At 39.9% G+C, this 24,103-nt stretch overlaps 1 protein-coding gene across 5 annotated transcripts in view; it reads left to right on the top strand.

The window, feature by feature from the left end:
* Positions 1-9,681: 9,681 nt before the first annotated feature.
* Positions 9,682-24,103, top strand: part of ROBO1 (roundabout guidance receptor 1) — a 448,126-nt gene continuing 433,704 nt past the window's right edge. For 4 of the 5 annotated variants that reach the window (XM_036349266.1, XM_036349270.1, XM_036349267.1 and 1 more), the window contains exon 1: positions 10,773-10,827. In XM_036349266.1, coding sequence (XP_036205159.1) covers positions 10,773-10,827 — 55 coding nt within the window. Of the gene's footprint in view, positions 10,828-24,103 lie in introns of all 5 variants that reach the window. The other variant, XM_036349265.1, reaches the window with a different exon arrangement.

Genomic DNA, 24,103 nt, shown 5'->3' with positions numbered 1-24,103 from the left:
CAGCCAACCTCTCGCGGACCCCACCCATGCATGAATTCAGGCACCAGGTCTCTGGTTAAACTTAATGTAAATTACAAAATTGTTTGTGTTTAAATTGTAAGCCTATAGAGTATGTCATTCACTGTGCAGCTGTTAACCATGACCTCAATTTAACAGAATTTTAATTTATGATAGAATAGTATATACTTGGTTTCAGATATACCTAAAGGTAAATCAAAAGACAGGAAAATTCTATAGTAAGATATAAATATGCATATGCATCTTTATGTTTTCTGATATACTCTGAATATCTGAACAAACATGTATTATATACTTGTCTATGCCTTCTTATCAGAGTTAAAAGAAACATAAAACCCCTTTGAATATTTTGGACATAAATTCCATATGGAAGAAGAACTACAGATGCATGCACTTCAGCCATTTTCTTATATTTACTCTAGAAAATGAAAGAAGATTTTTAAACAAACAAAACAAAACTTGCATGTCAATAGTTTTTTCTAGCTAGAACTGAATCTGTAAAAATGACATTATTTATTTTTAAATTGTTTTTTTAATCTTTATTGTTGAAAGTATTCCATAATTCCTTCCCCCCATTAGCCTCTTAGAATGGCATTACTTTGATCATCAACTCTAATTTGCACCTGGCAGTCTGGTGTAGGAGTAAGATCCAGGCAGTCAAGTTTCAAATCAGTGTTCAGCCTTGTATTAGCTGAATGTCCTCCATATCCTTATGCACAAAATGGAATAATAACAGTAGCTGGTCTAATAATGTGTTTCTGAGGATTTAAATGAGTTAGAAAATATAAAATACTTGGAGCAGTGTACCTCTAGCACCTAAGGCTATGTGAATGTTGGCTGTTATTATTTTTATTCTAATAAGAAGTGGAGGTAAAGAAACAAAACTAAACAAAAAAACACAATTCCAATATTACTGAAGATGAGTTAGAAATATGTAAAACTCACTACATAATCTACACTAATAAAAGAGAAACATGCAAATTGGTGTCACTCCACTACACCCACCAGCCCATAGAGTGACTATGCAAATTAACCCAACAAAGATGGACACTAATTTGCATATGCAGACACGGAGCAAAGACTGAAGGCTCCGGCCAGAGTGAAGACCGAAGACTGAAGACTGAAGAGACTTGGCTTCTCCGCTGTGCCCGGACCAAAGGCCTAGGTCCCGGGTGCTGGAGGAAAACCGGTGCTGGCAGCCAGGGGAAGGAAGGCCTATTGCACGAATCTTCTAGTTCTATATAATAAAGAGCTAATATGCTAATTAGACTAAATAGCAGAATGACTGTCCAGACAACCGCCTGGACAAAGCCTGGGATGCAAGGGCCGGCCGAGGGCTGAGCCCCTTGCATGAATTTCATGCATTGGGCTTCCAGTATAGTAATAATATAATATGTGTTATACTGTAACATATCTAATGATTAAAGTTTTTTAAATATAGATTAACTTGATCAAGAATCACTGATTAACCTGCTCTGACAGAAAGAAATCTCTAAGTGATTTAGAGTACTAGCTTCTAGTTTTGAGTATAGCACTGACAAAAGGCATGTTCTGGGGAGAGTATGTGTTTTTAGACTTCAGGTTTCTCACGTATGAAAAGTTAATCTTGAAGATGAAAATAGCTTCTAATATGAACTGTATGTACTTTTTTTAACATGAAAGAGGAAGAGAGAGAGAGAGAGAGAGAGAGAGAGAGAGAGAGAAAGAGAGGGAGAGAAACATCAATGATGAGAAAGGATCATTGATCGGCTGCCTCCTTCACTCCCTCCAGTGGGGCTTGAGCCTCCAACCCGGGCACGTGCCCTTACTGGGAGTCAAACTGTGACATCCTGGTTCATAGGTTGACACTCAACCACTGAGCTATGCTGGCTGGATTGAATTGTATGTACTTTTGATGTAGGTTCCAACCGCTTTGCTCCCAAATAACCTGACCCAAATAAGCATGTGCTCATTTAGTCAGAAATGTGGCTTTCATATTATTGAAGTCTAGGTGTGACAATGACTATTATTTCTCTGTTAGTTGAAGTGGGTAAAATGATTGAACTATGTATTACAGAAAATATACTTTAGAACTATAGAAATAGGTTTGTTGAAGAAGCATTTTCCCAAAAGATATTTTAATAGACAATGAAGTGACTCATTTATTCATTCATTCACTCATTCATTCAACAAGCACTGGAATGCCTACCTGGTACCAGACACCATTTTGGATGCTGTGAATACAATAGTGAATAAAATAGTCAAGAATCCCTGACTTATGTAACATTCTAAAAGAAAGGGGGCGGTCAATAATAATAAATAAGAAAATATTAGGTGGGGATATGTGCTTTGGAGAAAAAAAAAAAACGGATACATAAAGCATGAAAGGGATGTGGGAAGTATTGTGTAAGGATGCAATTTTTAAGTGGGTGGTGAGGGAAAAACTCTGTGAGGTTTGATTTTATTAAAACGTGAAAGAGGAAAGCGAGTAGGTTTGAAATTTTATGGGGGTAAGTATTCCAGCCTAAGAAAGTAAAAATCGCTGAGGCTACCTGATAACATTCTGGGAATAGCATACAAGTGGTTGTGGTGAAGCAAAGTGAGGAAAGGCAGGTAATGGACGAGGAGATGCTGTTGGAAAGGATGGGAGATCAGCTCATGTGAGGCCTGCAGACTTCTGGAAACAGTGGTTCTTACTCTAAGTAAGATGGAAAACTGTTGGAGTGTTTTGAGCAGAGGATCTCTCTGGCTATTCTAGGAAGAAAAGCCTAGACATGCAGTCACTTCACTTTACATTCTTTCTTAGTAAGGAATGCTGCATTGGTTGTTTCAAGACAAATACACTTTCTCCCAAGTAAGAACCACATGCAGTTATTCAAGGGAAGCTGACGAGCTTAATCTCCAGGTGTGAATGAGTGGAGAGACTACTATCACAGTAGCAGGGCACAAAACGGGCCATGTTTACTAAAGAGCCCGGCTTCTCAAAATAATCTTCCCCTGGGGACTCACAATGCTCAGATGCCTGTAAGGTCTTTAGGAAATGCTTAACTGTGTTGAATCCAGTGTCTCCCAAGCCTGTCCTATCATGGAACTTCCCCCTCAGATGCCTTGTTTCCAAGCCAAAAGCATATATTTGAAGCTGGGCTCAAATATAATATCCATGGCTCCTGGACATCTAAACTGAGTTACAATTTGCTCTCTCAACCTCATCTCTAAATTAAAAAAACATATCACCTCACATGACTATGGTGAGAACCATGTTTGTGAAGGGTCCAAAACAGTGCCCTCAGTCAGTCCTACTTCTTGGTGCCCTTTTACTAGTATTTATCTTCAAAAACTCTGGTAAAATTTTAGAGGAGTAAATTTTAGAGAAACCTTTGTCACTAATGCTCTGTCAGAAGGACTTTGCAATATAGCAGTTAGTTTTAGAACATTGACAATCTCCCCCAGATACTGAGATGCTAAAAGGCAACCACGGTCACAGTAATTCACAGAAAACTTGAGTATATCATAATTTATATATTTTAGTGATCATTAGAGACTGTTAGGCAGAATGGAACACATGATTAAGTGAGGCCAATGGGGTTCTTTCTCATCCTTTCCTGTATTAAAAACATGGACTCGCCCTAGCCTGTTTGGCTCAGTGGGTAGAGCGTTGGCCTGCGGACTGAAGGGTCCAGGGTTCGATTCTAGCCAAGGGCACATGCCCTGGCTGCAGGCTCGGTCCCCAGTGTGGGGTATGCAGGAGGCAGCCAATCAATAATTCTCTCTCATCATTGATGTTTCTATCTCTCTCTCCCTCTCCTTTCCTCTCTGAAATCAATAAAAATATATATTTTAAAAAATGGACTCAGCCCTGGCCAGGTGCTCAGTTGGTAAGAGCGTAATCCCGATACAATAAGGTTGTGAGTTCCATTGAGTGGTCAGGGCACATACAAGAATCAATCAATGAATGCATAAGTAAGTGGAACAACAAATCGATCTCTCTCTCCCTCCTTCTCTCTCTCAAATCAATTGGGAAAGAACAACAACATGGGCTCAGGTGACAATGCCTGAGTCTTTATTTTAGTAAGACAAGGCAACTCATGAAATCTCCTTTCTGTGGTTCCTGGCTTGGGGCACATACTAGTAATTCCCTATTCTAAAAGGCAGAGAAGGAAACAAGCAAAAGTAATGCTGTTAAAAAAGGCCCTATGCCCAGCTGGTGTGCTTCAATGTTTGAACATCCACCCACAAAACAGGAGGTCACAGTTTTTTCCTGACCAGGGCACATGTCCAGGGTGCAGGCTCAATCCCCAGGGTGGGGTGTGCAGGAGGCAGCCCATCAGTGATTCTCTCTGTCATCATTGATGTTTCTATCTCTTTCTCCCTCTCTGAATTCAATAAAAATATATTTAAAATTTTCAAAAATGGCCTATGTACATTTAGAAGAAAGTATCATCATAGTAAACTTTATTCACTTTCATGAATAGGAATAAAGTTACATATATTTTAAAACCCTACCTATCATTATTTTCTTTCATTTTTGTTTTACTGCTCTAACCCTAAATCATTTATTTCTTCTTTAACTCCTATTGCATGTAAAAATCTAGATCCTACTATATGTGATTTATTACATGTGACTTGCTGCTGTCACATATGACAACTAGAATCAGTAATACTGTATTGCTTATTTGAATAAAAATAAGTTTTTCCTCAGGTAACTACCATAAGAGTTTTAGTGAGGAAAACTGAAAATTCTTAATTATCAGGAGTGGGAGTTTAAAGATATTAGCACAATATCAACATGATATTCCTACAATATCAGAATATCAGTATGTCCCTTTAATATTTACTAAAGGGACAAGGCTTCTGAAAACACAGTAGATGTTCCAACAGATGTGAGTTTATTTTCTTTTCATAAGGGTTACTTTAGGTTATTTTCTAAAATGAGTCTTTTCTTATATATACAAACTTAGAAAATATTCAAATTTTAAATTATTCAAATATTCAGCCCAGTTCATTAACTTAGAAACCAAAAATTACACAGATTGTTCAGCAATTTTGTGTACAAATTGCTAAGCTAACTGTTGTGCCGGGGAGCAGGGCAATGCATTTTGGAGAACGCAGCACAGCCTCTGTGTACTCTGTATCATGCTGCTTCTCAGCAGATCTCTGGCAACTTCCGGCATGCATCCCAGGCTCCCTGATTCTAGAGCTTCTTCCTAAGAGGGGAACAGAGAGAAACTTCTGGTTTGTAGTTTCCTTAGGAACTCTCTGCTCTTCCTGATCTGAGAAGTGATATCTGGAATCCCTGCAGAGACCCTGGGAGTTTTGTTATTTCCCGAGAAACCTTATGAAAGATAAAATCAGATCAGACCCACCCAAGAGTTCCTACTGCTGCAGAATTTTTGCTGTCAGAGAAGCCCCTATTCACAGGACTACTCTGATGTGCTATTTCCAGGTTTCCTCAAAATTCTCAAAAAGACGTTTTAGGGATCCTAAATTTCATTAGCTCCAAATGAGATCAGAATTCTCTAAATGGCTCTAGCTGGTTTGGCTCAGTGGATAGAGCCTTAGCCTGTGGACTGAAGGGTCCCAGGTTCCATTCTGGTCAAGGGCATATGCCTGGGTTGCAGGCTCAATCCCCAGTAAAGGGAGTGCAAGAGGCAGCTGATCAATGATTCTCTCTCATCATTGATGTTTCTATCTCTCCCTCTCCCTTCCTCTCTGAAATCAATAAAAATATATATTAAAAAATAATAATTCTCTAAATGGAACTTTAGAATCCATGATGACTTCTTCAGACCAACTGATCAGGATAGGGTTTCTGGGTGCAAATTAAGATACTGTCTCCTCACCTTGCTCTTTGTCTTCTAACCAGCCAGCCTGAATGAGTCAAAGTTCTTTTGCACTTTCCTGAATACCTCGCATGTGCAGGTGGCATATCATGTGTGCACACTCACACTTGCACATATACTCAGATACATTGAGTATTTCATGCATTCTCCCAGATAACTTAATATTCAGCAGAAAAATGGGAGAGTTGCTATGATTATCCATCTCCAGGAATGCACTGAGCTGTCATTTAACCCCAATGACACTTTGTTTTTACTTTGTCAGGTAGGTTCCACTTTGGAACTTGTGTAGCTTCTTTTTATTGATTTCATTTATTTATTTATTTTTCTTTATTAAGGTATTACATATGTGTCCTTCTCCCCCCATTAGCCCCCCTACCCTCCCGCTTGTGCCCTCACCCGACCCCCAGTGTCTGTGTCCATTGGTTATGCTTATATGCATGTATACAAGTCCTTTGGTTGATCTTTCCTTTTTACCCCCACCCTCCCCTGACTTCCCTCTGAGGCTTGACAGTCTGATCAATGCTTCTCTGTCTCTGGATCTGTTTTTGTTCATCAGTTTATGTTGTTCATTATATTCCACAAATGAGTGAGATCATGGGATATTTATCTTTCTCCAACTGGCTTATTTCGCTTAGTATAATGCTCTCCAGGTCCATCCATGCTGCTGCAAATGGTAGGAGTTCCTTCCTTTTTACAGCAGCATAGTATTCCATTGTGTGTGTGTAGCTTCTTAAAGTATGAGCTCTGAGGTCCTGGTGAATGGGTTTCTGTTCACATCTTGCCCCTATAGAGCCCTTTACTGTTCCTTGCACAGAGATAATGTTTATTAAGTGGTTGTTTGCATGGGTAAGAGAGTGAGTCAAAGGAAGTTCTCAGGTACGTTGAGTTTCACTTAATATAGATCTCTAATATCTTCTGAATACAAATGTCTTCATATACCACTTTTACTGATGTAATGGACACAAAAGCACGCTTAGGATGAGGCAGGGGAAGAAGAAAGGATCCACGTATATGCATCGGAGACCTTGAGAAATCTTAGCAAACTTTGGGAAATCAGTCGATAGACCTTCTTTGGAAGTACGATGCAATAGGCATCCTTCCAGAGATTCTACTTTATATTTAAAAATATACTTCCTGCCCTAACTGGTTTGGCTCAGTGGATAGAGCGTCGGCCTGCGGACTGAAAAGTCCCAGGTCTGATTCCGGTCAAGGGCATGTACCTTGGTTGCGGGCATAACCCCAATGGGAGATGTGCAGGAGGCAGCTGATCGATGTTTCTCTCTCATCAATGTTTCTAACTCTCTATCCTTCTCCCTTCATCTCTGTAAAAAATCAATAAAACATATTTAAATATATATATATACTTCCATTACTTAGTTAAAGTTGAAAATCTTTATTTTAAATGCACTCACATCATATGAGTATTTTAAGATCTCTCTCTTAAAACCACATCTTATCCCAACAAAAAAGATACCAGTCTATGTTTTTCACTAAATACCCTTTTCCCCAAAACCAAACAAATGTCCCTTCCTCTCTTTCTGAAATATAAGATATTTAAAAGAAAGTTCTCATTATAATAGAGTGCCCATTTATGACCCAGATATGTTCTAGGTCAGTGATTTTCAACCTTTTTCATGTGATGGCACACATAAACTAATTACTAAAATTCTGTGGCACACCAAACGTTATATTTTTTGCCAATATAACAAAAATAGGTATCATTTTTATTAATCCACACCAGATGGCTATTGTTGTGTTGGCTGTTGCCATTTTTTTACTTGCCAATCTAAGGGAAAAGAGTCAGGTATTGGATGTTTTAAAAATGTTTTTCAGCATTTATTGCACATTCCTGTTTTTTTATTGCTGGATTTTGGCTGGAGTCTTTGATATCTTATCTCCAGCATGTTTACTGAATTTTCAGTCAGCTTTCTCAGGATTAAACTATCCTTCACTTTCAGAGATAGGTACTGTTAGCCAGATATTTCATTCTACAAAAATGCTGTTCCGAGGTCAGCTGTTGTACCAGCAGCAACCAAAATGAGTGCACAATTTACTTTAAACGATTATCTTTTGTTAGGTAATGCATGTGCTCACTTAAAAAAAAAATAGAAGAGTAAATCCACCCCAGACTCTCTATCTGTCATGAATTTCTCCTCTCCAGACACAACCACTGTGAGCAGGTCCTGGTATATCCTGATAGATAGCAAATAATCATTTTGAAGTGATTGTACATAACTTTGTAGATAATAATTTATTAAAAATAGTTCTAAATACCAATATTTATCCTTTATAGTACACTCACTATATTTCAGGTGTTTTACATGCAGTGTCTTGCTGAATAGAAAGACAGAAAAATGAATGAATGCAAGAATGCCCATCAGATGTGCTTGGTTTGTTTTGCTTTGGGTGTGATTTGTTCATATTTTGCTAATATCTCAAGAGTCCCTATTTCTCAGAAGAGAACACAGAACTTTGGTGTGGTAACAGGGCTAAAGCTGGGAGGTTGGGGTTTCAGGGTGGGTATATGGGGTGTCAAAGCCCACCCCCTTTGGTTTTAAAATGCTGAATTGCTTCTCTTATAATAAACTCTGGGTTAGTCAAGGATGCTTTTGCATTTGTCCCTCTTCCTTAATTAATTTGCCCTTGTTAACATTCTAGAATTATTATTTTAATAATCACCTGAGGGTTTTATTTATTTTAGAGAGAGGGAGAGAGAAAAGGAGAGAGAGAAACATCAATGTGAGAGAGAAACATCCATCAGTATATTCCCTGAGTGTTCCAACTTGGGGTGGAACCTGCAACCTAGTTCCTGACAGGAATCCAACCAGCAACCTGTTGGTGTATTTGGTGCTAACTGAGCCACCCAGCCAGGGCCCCGTGGTGAACGTTCTAATACTTGTACCGAGTCACTGACGTTGAAGGAGAGGCTCTCCAGTGAGACGCAAGGAAAAGACCCCCTAGCCCACCCTGCGCCTTGGAATTGGATGGCAACAGCTTCAACTTTCCTGGCCGGGAAGCTCAGTTGGTTACGGCATCCTCCAGATAGGCCAAGGTTGCGGCTTCCATCCCCGTCTGGTCTGGGCACATGCAGGAATCAACCAATTAATGCATATATAAGTGGGCAGCAAATTGATATTTCTCTCCCCTCTCTCTCCCTCCCTCCCCCTCTCTCTGAAATATAAAATATTTTTCAACAGGTGATCATTGTAATAGAGTGTCCACTTATTATCTAGGTCAGCGATTTTCAACCCTTTTCATGTTAAGGCACACATAAACTAATTACTAAATTCTGTGGCACACCAAGAAATATATTTTCTGCCAATATAACAAAAATAGGTACCATTTTTATTAATTCACACCAGATGGCTATTGTTGTGTTGCCTGTTGTCTTTTTTTTTTTTTTTTTTTCGGGGGGGTGGGTGTGGGTAATCTAAGGGGAAAAGTCAGGTATTGAATGTTTTAAAAATTCTTGAGGCACACTAGTTGAAAATCGTTATTCTAGATAATCTCCTCTCCTAACGGCTCGTTTGCCTAAATTTGATTTTTTAAAAATGGTAATGGGGAAGGGTGAGGAGTAGAGTTTTCCCAACTCCAGGAAGCGGTAAGGAAGAGGTTAAGCTGGACCAGGAGGATTTTTGAAGTCTTTGGCTGGGAGGTTCCATTTGGAGAAAGGTGCAGGGGAGCTAGGGTTGGCGAGAGAAACCAGACAAGTTCCCATTCGCTTGGATTTCTGATCCTGAGCGGTTTCATTCTCACCTGAGGGCGCAGTCGGGCACCTCTGGTGTGTGGATGAAATATTAATGACCAGAACTTGCCAGACAGGACAGAGTGAAGCCTGGGAAGTACCGCGCGGCCCCTTTAAGTGTTGTCGGGTTGGGGAGGAGAGGGAGGAAACTGGGAGCCGCGGGGACGCTAGGGGAAACCCACTAGCAATTGAGCCAGAGAAGAGGCAGCGTGAGAGTAGAAACTTCAGACGCGGCTGATCCCGGCGGAGCTCCGCTGTGTCGCCGCGGCCTTGCTCCCACCCGCAGCAGCATCCTCCTCGCCAGTCTCGCCGCCTCGGGAAGGTTCGGGAACTGCCTCTCTGCCACTTCCACGTGCCAGGTTTCGGGCAGCCACCCTCAGAAAGTTTGCGCTCCGGCGTCCCAGCGCGGAGAGTTCGGGGTGCCTCGCACGCGCGCCCCTGCGGGCGAGGGGCTGGGGCGATGGTGAGCGCGGCTCCGGGCCGGAGGCGCGAGGGAGGCGTGCGTGTGTCCGCGGACCTGCTGCTGTCCCCGGTGCCCCCCGTATCACCCAAGTGATGGGAACAAGGACCCGCCCAGGCAGCCGCTGTCGCCGCACCGCCCCCTCGTTCGCTCCCGGCGCTTGGAGTCACCCAGGCGCACCCCTGGCACCCCGAGCCCGTCTTCCCGAGCTGCCGCCGTTGTCTTGCCTGCCTTCGCCGGGAGTGGTCAGCTGTTGACTGGGCTCGCCTGTGGACGGAGAAGCACTTTTGGCCTCCCCCGATTCATTCTCACACCCCAACTTTGCCGCCGCCACGCCTGCCCTCGCCGCGGCGCTAGGCGCACAGTGTGGGGGCGCACGCCGGGAGGCTCCGCCAGCGCGTGCAGGCAGGAAACCGCACCGCTGCTCTTCTGCTTCGGCTCTTTGTTGTTGGCTTTGGTTGGTCCTTGGAAGTGGCCGAGCTTCCTTGGAAACCTTGGAGCCAGAGAAGGCAAACCTTGGAATTCTTAGTCCGCAAAGTGCTCTGCGATATTGACCAGCGTCCGGAAAGGTCGACAAGTAATTCCCCTGAAAACTCCTGGCGGATTGACCCACGTTGCTTATATTAAGCCTTTGTGTGTAGTGTGTGTGGTGTGGCTTCATAAATTCGGGGACCCCATTTCTACACCCTCCTCTTGGCATGAGACTGTATGCAGGATCCACCCGAGGACAATGATCGCGGAGCCTGCTCACTTTTACCTCTTTGGATTAATATGTCTCTGTTCAGGTAACCTCGCGTCTTCTTTCTTCACCCTGCATCCCTCTTGCACGCCCCTTCTACCACTTCGCAAATCAAACCCCGAACTGCATTTCGGCGACCTCTCCTTTCTAGGGCCTGAGGAGCTTGGTCCCTGCAAGAGTTTCAGGCAAAACGGTTTCTAGTTCGTACTTTGCGTCGTCCCTTTACCCCTATCCCCCCAAATCCCCCAGCCTCATTATAGACTTCGGCCTTTTGCCAAGTTCAGGGCACGCCCAGGTCACTTGGCAAACGCAGGTCTGAGCTCAAGGGTAGGAGGAGGCAGCAGTTGGCGGTGAGCGAGGCCCCCAGGATGAGCCTAAGTGAGTTTCATCCCCGGGCTGCTTCCTTTGGGGAGGGTGGTGTGCGCCGGGGTAATCTTGTGGCTCGGAAACCCGCCTGGATTCCTGAACCTGGTCCTCCAATTCGCCCCTCCTCCTCCGAGCACAAGGGGTTATTAGTAGTTGTTTTATGTAACTAAAGTCTGTAATTAAATCTGATTCTGTAGAAACTTCAGGAAATAACTCCTTCCTACGGTAGGCTATAAACTAGCCACTCTGCCTGGCTGGGTTTAGAAGGAAAACAGGCGGTTGCAAGTATCTGAAAGGGAACAGTTAGTTAATTGCCTGGGAATTTTCATTGGCAAAGGAAAACAGAAGGTTGGATTTAGGATTTGGGGGATTAATTAAATAGTACTGAAACTCCCCGGATGAGGTGTTGGGAGGATGCTGCAATGGGATCCTTCTGACATAGGAGTAGACACTGTATCTACACTTACATATAGCTTTTTTACACTCCCTAAGAAACTTTTACTGTGGGTGAACAGAGTCACCACTCAACTTTTCTTTCTTTCCTTTTGGTAGATTCTGGTTTCAATCAAGGATCTGATTTCAGGCCCTAAAACGCACACGCACACGCGCGCGCGCGCGCACACACACACACGCACACACTGCACCTCAGGGAATTTGTATAGTGGAATACTGAGCTTCAGGTTGCATTAGGGCCTATCGGTTAAAGCCACTCAGTTAGCTTGATTATGAAGTAGTTTTAAAAGGTTGGTTTGAGCTTTTTATGGTCCATGGCTATGGTTTATATTTTGACCGAGGATTTTACTTAAGTTAATGAAATATGAGAAAGAAAAATGCATCAGTTAAATAATAGCAAATAAACTCCTAAAATAATTTCAGCCCAGGAACGTTTGCAACTAAACTAAATAAGAAGTTCATTAAATTGAGGAAAACAGAATACTGAAGTTCCAGCCTCTGACATTTGATCTGTGTTATGGTGGATGGATCAATAGATTAAACCAACTCTTAGGGTCACCTCTTCTTACTTCCAACTTCTCCTTTCTGTAATGTAGCTTTTTGCTTTTTTTCTTAGTTTGCAGATCTGAATGATTGAATAGTCCCCCACCCCCAAGACTGGCCATGCATGCAAATCAAAAACATTAAGATCTGATCTCTCTATTTGTCTCTCTTTGCTGTGTCTCCCCTTAGTTTAATTTACAGCTTCAGATACCTTTGAGATTTTTGTTGATTCACCTTCTCAGTTAAAGTTTATTCACGTGTGTAAAGTGAAGTGTCAGTGTGATAAATGACTGGAGGGGCAGATTACTGAAGATAGGGGGATTAATGGTCATTAGTCACTGTTTGAGCTGAGTTTGTATATGTTGGGACATTTTATCATGGCTGTAGATTAAAGATAGAGTCACACTAATAGGGAGGGTATTTATTACTGAAAGCTGGTTGCTTTCCTGTGCACATTCTGTCTTTACTAGGAAAAATGTCTGGGGAGGGGGCGTACTGTCCTTTCAGATTTAATAATTTGATTCGTAGTTAGTATCTGGGATTTGTAATTTAAATAGATGAGGCATTTATCATCTTAGACCTGAACTGATTTCTGGCCTTGTTTTTCTGATTTAATTCTCCATTTAAGCCACTGATGATTTTTAATAAACCTAAGGTTTTTCCTATAGGTGTGCTTACCTTCTTCTTTGGCCAGGTTGTAGGTCAAAAGTGCTCTCTCATATTTAACCTGAAGCTCTTAATCATTCCCCTGATGACTTAGACTCATGCTTCAGTTGTGAATCTGAACTTGAGAGGCCAAATTATTAGGCTGCTGGGGTGATTTAATGGCAGTGTGCTATTCTAAAGCTACACTATTGATTTGAATAAAACTTCACAGAACTAAGAGAAGTAGATTTGGGCGTGCTCAAGACACCTGGTCAGGGAATGAATGAAGTTCTTGAAAGATTGTGTTTCATGTATTGCCTCAAGCATAAGATCACAGTCTATCGCTTGTTAATGGAGTGTATTTAAGAGAAATGTGGTGAGCTTAAATAAATCAAAGCGCACTGGGGGTAAGGTACCTTCAACAAGATTTAACCTGTAAAAGCATCTATTGGTTGTCAGTTCTTTTTTCTTTCTTTTTATCATGGATGCCAACTTAACAAAGTCCTATAGTTTTCTTCAAACAGATTATAAACTTCATTTTGATGTGTTGATGTCGTACTTAACATCAAATTCTATGTTTAAGAGTATGTGTTTGCTTTGTGGTGCCTTTCTTTCATTAACCAAATGCTATAATATGTAACTTTTTACTCTAGGAAACTAAAATTTTGAAGAAAATTAGGTATTTCTTAAAAATTCATTTTTAAGGTGAATTTTTTTTTAGTGAGTTTGTATATCTGAGTTCTTTTCTATGGATAGCTAGGCTTCTGGTGAAGGGATCAGGGTGGGTAGCACTAAAAAAACAACTGTGTGATGTCTCAGGAAGTGGTTCCTTCATAGACTTCCTCTCCTCAACTCCTGTTGCTCAAACTTGCTTTTAAGTGACAAAGTGATTGAATTTCAATTCAAATTTAAAGTGAAAACTGACTTTCAAATAAAGTGGAAATTCATTTGTGCTATCTTTTTTTCCTTTCTTTTTCTTTTAGAGGGCGGATTTTCTTTGTTTTTTGAAGAGGGACATTTTTTAGAAAAGTTGCACTATAGGAGCCACTTATCTGGGTCATTTATCTCTTTTACTTCCCTCTTCCTTCTTTTCTCCCTCCTTTCTCTTTCTCCCTCTCTGGCAAGATTTTTTGATAATTCTAATCATTTCTTATTATTATCTTTATAAACTTATGGCTTTTAAATATATTTACCTGAATACTATGACAGCACTGAAAATATTCTTATATCTTGATAAAAGGTCCTCTAACACATGGCAGTGGTTTGCTTGTTTATATATTTTACATTGAGTAGATATCTATCATGAACAATACTGGGCCACAGGAGTAAGACTGGGAGGAAACAGAATGACAGTTTACCAGTGGAGATCATAAATAGTTGAGTCTTCACCTGTCGTCTTCTGTGTTAACAAAGGATGCCAAGGTGATGCTTATCCTAATTTCCAGCCCCTTGAAAAAATGTTTACTTAAAATAAAAGTATAACTGCCTTGCAGGCTTTATTTCTTATATGAAAACATAAGGAAATAAAAATTGTTATTCAATTAAAAATTAGGCCTAAGGTCATCTTCAGAATAAATTAAGAAATTTGGTAGTAAGAAAGGTGGGGGCGGGGTGGGGGCGGGGAAGGGGCAGGGGGGGTGGGGGGGTGGGAGTAAGGTGGGGTGGGGTGGGATGGGAGTGAAACCAGAAATAGATCCAGAATTTAGCTAGTTTAAAAATATAGGAAGAGGTGGAGTGGAAGTAGAGTAGCCAAAATCTAAGTGTACCCTCTGACCACACACGGCTTGAAAAACATCCCTGAAAAATGGACTTCTGAAAATTTGATGTCAGCGTATATACTCTGTACTTAACAACTATGTAAAGTAGACATTTTGCTTTTTTTAAAAACAATACACTTTAAAATGTTTAAATCTTTAATGAATTCATAACTAGTTTTTTAAAGCTACATTTAATAAAACTTTAGAATATTGACTATCTCAATATATAGAGGAGTAAAAATTAAGTACTTACCTTTTATCTTCCATGTCATAACATCTTTGCTTAGAACAGACTAATCAAAGTAAAAGAAGGAAATAAAAAATGAGATTGATTTTGATCTCTGGGGTCCTATAAGAAACTTTATGACAATAACTCCTACTATTGCTATGAAAATATGATCATAATTTATTGAACATTTACCATTATCATAATGTTTATGAGAATCCTATGACATAGGTGCTGTTATTAGTAAAATTATTACTCTACCCTTATTTTATGGTTGTGGAAAGTACATCATGGAGAGTTAGGAGATGTGGAGGAGCAGGGATTTGAATAAAGTTGATTCTAAAACTCTTCACTACCATGCGCTTCTGTCGTTAAAAAAGAGAGGTGAAGAATTTAAATCAGAAAACTTGTGGTTCAATCATTTTTTATTTTGAAACTTGCCCCAAAAAATCCACCTAAAAAAGATGTGGTTTGAGCACGTACAATTTTGAAAGGAAAGCTTTCCTCTTCCTATCAGAAAGTAGCTGGTCTGTAAAACTTTAGATCACTAGGCAACACAATTAATTCATTACACCCAGCCTACTCCTGTTCAGCCTTTGTCGACTCTGCATTGCCTGGCATGCTTTTAAAAGCAGTAATTGAACAGAAGTCAAAACAGTGATGCAGGTGCGCAGAAATTCCAAGTTGTATTCTGGAAAATGAGTGCCATGCTCATGCACCCTTGAGGAAAGATTTTGCTCTAAGACCCAAGGCAAATAACTGGTACTCATCAAGGAGGGACAATCATTTCCCCTGGGGTTGCTCTTCCCCTCTGGGTTGGATATGGGCTGGTGGTCATTTGGTAGTAGATGAGCCTTCTGCTTGACTGCTGTTCACAGATGACTCCCTTCATGGTTACTGATCATGGAAGAGTTGAGTGTTAATACCTGGTTGATCAGCTGGTTGGAAACTGCTTAGGCATAGCCAATAAAGTTGCCATCCTGTGGAGATCAAAAGGCCAGCTCCTTTCTTTACAATTCTGGATTAGCGTGGTTTCCTATTCTCCTTCTCCCACCACCGTCAGCCTTTCCTCCGTGTTGCTGTTGAAGAGGGAGAAAAAAGATTATCTGTAGTGTACAGGGAGAGAGCTTTGATCTCCTCTTCTTTGCCTTTTCCTCTTGCTCTCACCATCCAAAGGCTATTTCTCACACTGGAAGGTGTCATGTTGCTTGCTTCATGGGAGAGCTGTCTCATTTTCCTTCAGCCAAAACAGTCTGCTACAAATCCCCTCTCTTCTGTGATTTTACTTGGCTTCCAAACATCTTATGACAATGTTGTTCCACACATAAAACAATATTTTGAGCTGCATGACTGTGCGTATCTTTCTGACTACATTGCAGGGAAGAAATGCCTCTGTGGTATTCACAGCTGTCCGTGGCTTAGGGCCAGAAAAATAATATCTGTTCATTTTACTTAATTGGTTTATTTGATTGTATAGCAGGGATAGTGTATAGCAGGTAAACAATTGGAGAAACATTTTTGGATCTAAAACGTTTGATGCTAAATCATCTATAGAATTAATGCCTGTCACCCAGTTTGACACTTAAATGAAACATTAAAAACACCATCAGTGGATACAAGCAAATGCCAACAGAACAGTGTAGTTCTGCGTTAAGTGGGGATATTTTCACTTTGTGTCAGCTGATTGATTTGGATGTAGGGAGTAGTAGGCTTCCATTCCTAATAATGCAGTGTATTCTGGTGCTCTATTTTTTTAGATTATGTTATTCTTTACTGGAAAACCTATTTTAAAAAGTTTTTTCTTTACATATTTTTATTGATTTCAGAGAGGAAGGGAGAGGGAGAGAGAGATAGAAACATCAATGATGAGAAAGAATCATTGATTGGCTGCCTTCTGTATTCCCCACACTGGGATCGAGCCCACAACCCAGGCATGTGCCCTTGACCGGAATCGAACCCAGGATCCTTTAGTCCTCCAGTTGACGCTTTATCCACTGAGCCAAACCGGCTAGTGCCCGGCAAACCTATTTTTAAAGCTCCTCCAACTGTAGCAGCTCATGGTTACACTATCTGAAATGTTCTTGATTAAATTTCAGGAAGTACCAAGTTCAAAGTATGGGTCACCTGTACCTGTGTTCAGCTCCTCTGTACCTGACCTGGGACCAGGGACAACTTGTCCATAGTCAGCCACAAAAGGAGCATGTAGTCCTCGGAATTTACCCCTAAAATTATTTGCAAGAAGTCCTGCTTGAGAATAGAGACCCATTTTGTATCCCCACTGTTCTGTAGATTCTTCTTTTAATGTGAGGAACAGTAAAGTAGTATGTTAAGGATAATAAAATTGTTATAATGGACCATTTAGTACTTTAAAAATCATTTTAGGTGTATGTTTTCTCTCCATTATGGAAAAAAAACACAACAACTTCAACTTGGTAAGCTCATTTCTGGTTGTTAGCAGAAGAGAAAATAGAGGCCGGGTTTTCGTTTCTCTCCACTAACATGACCGAGGCCCTTTTATGTCATTCACAATTCCAGGTAGAGTTTGAAAGGAAAATGGGGCCAAAGAATAAGCGAATCAGACCACATGTCTGTTTCTGGTTCACTTGTCATCCTATGGTGCTAATGAGATCTACAAACTTACATAACCTGCCTACTCTGTTATATCTTCTGTTTTAATGTGATCCCCCTTGTCCCCCACTGATGATATACTAACTTTTAGTTTGGCTAAAAGTGTCTGCCTACAATTCCTTTCCTGTATGAAGGAAATATAAGTGTACACTTCTTAGTTTCACAGATCTAAAGCTGATGTTGTTTACTCAGCCTAGACTTAAAGGCCACCTTTATTACTCTGAAACTTCACTGAAATGGTGCTTGCTCATCTGTATATCAAAGTGAGTTAAAGCACATTTGTACATGTTAACGATACAACTCTGGATAGCTTTAAACTGCTTTAGTTGCCTGGTTTGGGAAGTAATTGCAGTGTCTGCAGACTGTTCAATTAGCAAGTTGTCCCTATAAAGTAAACTGGCTTGTACAGGCTGTGAAAGATAAACTCATCTGTTTTTCTCCCTCCTTTTTGAAGGGAGGTGAAAGTCTTAGCAATCTGGTGTCAAGTTTGGAACTAGAACTTGCTTAAATTTTAATGAACTTTTCAAAACCTAAACATGCAGAAGGAAAGTAAGAGAGAGAGACAGGGCCTTCACTTGGATCCTATGCAGAGAGGATGAACATTTGCTTGCAAGTTAGTTGCTATTAATCTCGATGAATTAGGATGGAATAGAAGCATCATAAGGACAGTGTTTATTTAAAGTCAATATGGCTAGACAGGAAAGAAAATTCATTGCATTATTTGGTATTTTTCCCTATTAAGGGTCATTTAATCCTAGGAGCTCATCATTTCCTGCAGCCTTATATTCAGAGTTACCCTTTCACCATTTTAAATTTTACATATTTAACATAATGTTTTAAAAGTATGGTTATAAATATATATGCTAAATATATTTATAATATGAATAATATAAACTATATACATAATATTTAATACATATATTTTTATATGATAAATGAGGAAAAATCAAGTGATTCATTATATGATGAAATGATACAGTATAGGCCCAATCCCACTGAATCTGAAGGACTATGAATCCATAATAATAATATCTCTAACAATAGTAATTAAAAAACCTAAATTTATGACTATCTACCTGGCAAAGTACGAATGTGCCTTATCTAATACCACATTAGGAATTAATGCACTGCTCTTGTCCTTGTTTACCAACATGGGAAGTGAGTTTCAGAAAAGTTAAATTCCTTGCCTAGAGTTAGTTAGCTATTTGGATGGAGTGAGAATTTGAAAACAGCCCATCTGATCCCAGAATTTTTGCTCCTCACCATTATACAGACATATTACATTGGTCCTTTAAAGGAAAACCCTTGTAGATGAAATAGTATAACTGTGTGGATACCAAGGCTAAGAGGCTTTTTTATGAGGGAACTAGCTTGTGCTGCCAAGCTTTGTTAATTCCTTTTTAGCTGTTACATTTTTCTGGTGTATCTGATTATCTGTTCCTCTCTTTTGCCTGTCACACAATAACCCACAAAAAAGAGTGTGCCCTGGTATTACACATCATAGAACACAGAATCCTTAGGTCCAGCCTCTTCACATGGTTTAGTGGAACTCAGTGCTGTTCAGGTTGTAGAGTAACTTTGAGATAGTAAGAACCAAGTAAGTTTTATGATAGCTCAACTGTGTAAGTTAATAGAAATTTCCTTGTATAGAACATACTATCACTGGGATCGAACTTCTCTAAGGAACTGTGTTTAATGTTTGGTTTTTGAGTTTGAAAGTAGATGGCTTGTTTAGTAATTAGGTGCTACAGATAATAAAAACATCAAGCAGCAGCCTGGTTAGAATCTCCGACTACTGTTCCTTTAAAGGTGTGTCCTTCTCAGATGACACATTTTATAGAAAGCAAAGAATGTAGCATTAGTTAACATGATCCCTGTGAATGAAACCTGCCAGAGTCTGTAATAACTATCAGAAACAGTACTGCAATCAGCACCCTTTCAGAAGTAATGTAGTTAGCTTTTAAAGTGTTATTCTTTTGCTTTTCTACTCTTTTAAATATATATGTCTGAGTAAGATTCTTTTATAATTTCTTAGGTATGGGTTTCTCAGCTGAACTATGTGGCTCTCCAAAGTTATTTCCATATGTATAGATGGAGGGTACATTTATATTCTTGTCTGTATTTCCATAGGTTATTAGTTTGCATAAGGCTCATGGAAGATGGAAGCTTTCCCAGATCCATATTCTGTACCACTAATCATCTCAGTATCATATTTAAAACCTTCCTTTATATCAGACCTGGGGTCTTAGCCTTAAGGCTTTTACTCTTTGTCTTAAAATACATTTCATAATAAATTTATTTCATGCATTTTGCTGTTTATTTATGTTTGACAATGCTACTTGTTTATTATTAGTGGAACCGAATAACATTTTATTCCTCAGTAAACTATCACCTATCAATCTTGATAAAAATTAAAAGTTATTAATCAGCTGTCAACTTTTGTTGCTAGTGTCTACTTTAAAAGAGTATTTCAGACATACCTGATAATGTGTAAGATTTTTTAAAACATGTTTTTATTCATGTCAGAGAGAGGGAAAGATAGAAACATCAAAGATGAGAGAGAATCACCCATAAGCTGCCTCCTGCATGTCCCCTACTGGGGATCAAGCCCATATCGGGGCATGTGCCCTAACCAGGAATCGAACTGTGACCTCCTGGTTTGTGGGAGGGTGCTCACACCCGCGAGGCTGTAAGAGATTTTAATACACGATATAGACCAGAAAGTGAGTGTTGAATCACATTATTGGATTGTTGGCACTATATGAAAGAAAGATGTTTTGATATGATGGAAGAAGTGAGAATTGCATTTTGGAAACTGATAGATCAAGGTGATTTACTTTGTCAGGGAAATCTTCCTAGAACGAGTAGGTTCCTAAAGACTACTGAGAGAAAGAATGGAGTATTTGTGGGGCGAGGAGAAGTATTTGAAAGGTGCATCCCGGAGTGGTGATGTGAAAAACTGACATAATCTCTCTTTGAAGAAGTAGGTTTTACAGTGGGTTGTATATAGATTTTCACTTATTGCTATATTGTAGAGAACATTATTTAATAATTGCATTCATTCTTTGTTTGCATTCATTTGTTTTCATTCATTTAATCAATTTTACCAGGCAACAAAGTATTTTTATAAAGCTTATTCTTTGCATTTAAGGAAATTATGGTAAACAATTGATTGCCATATAGGTAATTTACTAGAGGTGTGCATGACTGCTGTGCGTTCCTATGTTAGACCATAAGAAGCTCCCACCAAATGGAGAAAAGGTTATGTAAAATAAATGTAAACATAATGACCTAATTCTTAAGAGCTTAGGACTTTTTCTTTGGCATTTTCTCTGATATGGGTAGCAGTATACAGATAAGTATGCTTAGATATAATACTATGTATATTACCGGTTTCCCTTACTACCCAAAAGTAGAGTGTTTCTATGAAAGCTTTCATAAGCTGCAAAAGGGAAGAAGCAATTACTTTAGGGCACATCTTACCAACAGATGCACAAAATAGTTTTTTTAATGTTACTAAATTTATTGGGGTGGCTCTGGCTGGCGTGGTTCAGTTGGTTGAGCATCGTCCCATGCGTCTAAGGGTCACCAGTTCTATTCCGGCCAGGGCACATGCCCAGGTTGTGCACGCTCCATTCCAGTAGGGAGCTTGCAGGAGGCAGCCAATCAATGTTTCTCTCTCACATTGATGCTTCTCTCTCTCTCCCCCTCTCCTTTCCTTGCTCTCTCAAATCAATAAAAACATGTATTTAACAAAATATTGGCGCACTGGCCAGCTTGGCTCAGTGGATAGAGCGTCGGCTTGCACACCGAAGGGTCCCAGGTTCGATTCCAGCCAAGGGCACATGCCTGAGTTCCGGGCTCGATCCCCAGTAGGGGTTGTGCAGGAGGCAGCTGATCAATGATTCTCTCTCATCATTGATGTTTCTATCTCTCTCTCCTTCTCCCTTCCTCTCTGAAATCAATAAAGAAATATATTTAAAAAAAATATTGGGGTAACATTGCTGGGATGCACAAAATAAGATGCCCACAGACACAGTTCATAGCCATGATGGTTTGTTTCTGAGATTCTGAGTGTAGTTCCCAGGGAAGGAGCTTGGCAGGACCACTCCTAATGCTGGGGTTGTGTGATGCCTTCATAATAGCTTGCTGTAAAGCAAATGCTCAGTGCTACTTTTGCCTTTTTTTCATAAAAGAGAAAATTATCTTCAAATATCTTTCCATTAGTGGAAACAGGTACACATGCAATTCTTTAGTAAAAGTGAAGCGGCATAAAGCAAACTTTTGTAAAATGGAGAGTGCCTGTATTGATCTTACCCTCTCAGAATCATTTGGACCATACCTTAGAACATTGTCTCTCCGTGCTGCTACCCTTTCTAAGTACCCGAACATGTGCTTTTTATCCTGCCCTCATTGCTTTCAGTGACAGGAACCATCTCATACTATAGAAGATTCCATTTACAGTTTTTAAACAATTTCTTCTCATATTCAATTGAGAATCAATTCTATCTACTGCCCTACTGAGGTTGGATTTTACATTCCAAAGCTACCATCGTAAACCTAGTGTAGTCTCTACATGAAACTGTTTCAGTATTTGAAGCCAGTTATTAAGTTCTTTCTGAGTATTTTGATTCTACAGACACCAGATCCCCATTTTATTCCAGTTTTCCTCATATCATAGAGTCATTTTCCTTTGTGATGTTGTTTTGTTGTTACTGTTTTAACATCAATGTTGTCAGTACCCTGAAGCGTAACATGAAGTTTGAGGAATATATTTCCTTTTTTAGTTAAAAATGTAGATAACTTTGACAGTATTACAGATGTTCCCTCTACCCAAACCCTGCCTCACTCTGGGCCTTCACCACACTATTGTCTGTGTCCATGGGTTATGCATATATGCATATAAATTCTTTGGTTAATCCCCTCCCGCCTTCCCTCTGAGATATGTTCCATGCATCCACCTCTTTGGACCTATTTCATTATTCAGTTTATTTTGTTCATTATATTCCAGTTATAAGTGAGATCATGTGATATTTGTCTTGCTTTGACTGGCTTATTTCTCTTAGCATATTGATTTCCAGGTCCATTCATGCTGTTTCAAAGGGTAAGAGATCCTTCTTTTTTCCAGCCTCATAGTATTCCATTGTGTAAATTTACCACACTTTTTTATCCACTCATCCGCTGATGGGCACTTGGGCTGTTCTTGTGTCAGTACCAGATATTAGCTATTGTAAATTGTGCTGCTGTGAACATAGGGGTGCATATATACTTGCTGATTGGTATTCAGAATTCTTAGGATATATCCCCAGAAGTGGAATGGCTGGGTCAAATGGGAGTTCCATTTTTAATTTTTTGAGGAAACTCCATACTGTTTTCCACAGTGGCTGCACCAGCCTACATTTGCACTAACAGTGTACTAGGGTTTCCTTTTCTCCACATCCTCACCAGCACTTGTTTGTTGACTTATTGATGGTAACCATTCTGACAGGTGTGAGGTGGTACCTCACTGTAGTTTTTTGTATTTTTTTAAATAAATCTTTATTGTTCAGATTATTACAGTTGTTCCTCTTTTTCCCCCCATTGCTCCCCTCCACTGGTTCCCACCCCACCCTCTGCCCTTACCCCTCCCACTGTCCTCATCCATAGGTGTACGATTTTTGTCCAGTCTCTTCCCGCACCCTCACACCCCCTCCCCCCTGAGAATTGTCATTACACTCCCTTTCTATGCCCCTGATTCTGTTCTATTCACCAGTTTATTCTGTTCATCAGATTTTTTATTCACTTGATTTTTAGATTCACTTGTTGATAGGTATGTATTTGTTGTCACTTTGTTGTTCATAAATTTTATCTTTACCTTTTTCTTCTTCCTCTTCTTAAAGAATACCTTTCAGCATTTCATATAATACTGGTTTGGCGGTGATGAACTCCTTTAGCTTTGTTTTATCTGTGAAGCTCTTTATCTGACCTTCAATTCTAAATGATAGCTTTGCTGGGTAGAGTAATCTTGGCTGTAGGTTCTTGCTATTCATCACTTTGAATATTTCTTGCCACTCCCTTCTGGCCTGCATAGTTTCTGTTGGGAAATCAGCTGACAGTTGTATGGGTACTCCCTTGTAGGTAGCTAACTGTTTTTCTCGTGCTGCTTTTAATATTCTCTCTTTGTCTTTTGCTCTTGGCATTTTAATTATGATGTGTCTTGGTGTGGTCTTCTTGGGATTCCTTTTGTTTGGGGTTTTCTGCGCTTCCTGGACTTGTAAGTCTATTTCTTTCACCAGGTAGGGGAAGTTTTCTGTCATTATTTCTTCAAATAGGTTTTCAATATCTTGTTCTCTCTCTTCTTATAGGCACCCCTATAATTCGGATGTTGGTATGCTTGATGTTGTTCCAGAGGCTCCTTACACTATCTTCATATTTTTGGATTCTTTTTTCCTTTTGCTTTTTCAGTTGGGTGTTTTTTACTTTTTCGTATTTCAAATCTTTGACTTGATTCTTGGGATCCTCTAGTCTGCTGTTGGATCTCTGTATATTATTCTTTTTTTAAAAATATATTTTATTGATTTCTTACAGAGAAGAAGGGAGAGGGATAGAGAGTTAGAAACATCGATGAGAAAGAAACATCGATCAGCTGCCTCCTGCACACTCCCTACTGGGTATGTGCCTGCAACCAAGGTACATGCCCTTGACTGGAATCGAACCTGGGACCC

Source organism: Myotis myotis, unplaced genomic scaffold (assembly GCF_014108235.1).
Source record: "Myotis myotis isolate mMyoMyo1 unplaced genomic scaffold, mMyoMyo1.p scaffold_m19_p_2, whole genome shotgun sequence".
Lineage (NCBI taxonomy): Eukaryota > Metazoa > Chordata > Mammalia > Chiroptera > Vespertilionidae > Myotis > Myotis myotis.
This window is presented reverse-complemented; position numbering and strand designations above follow the sequence as displayed.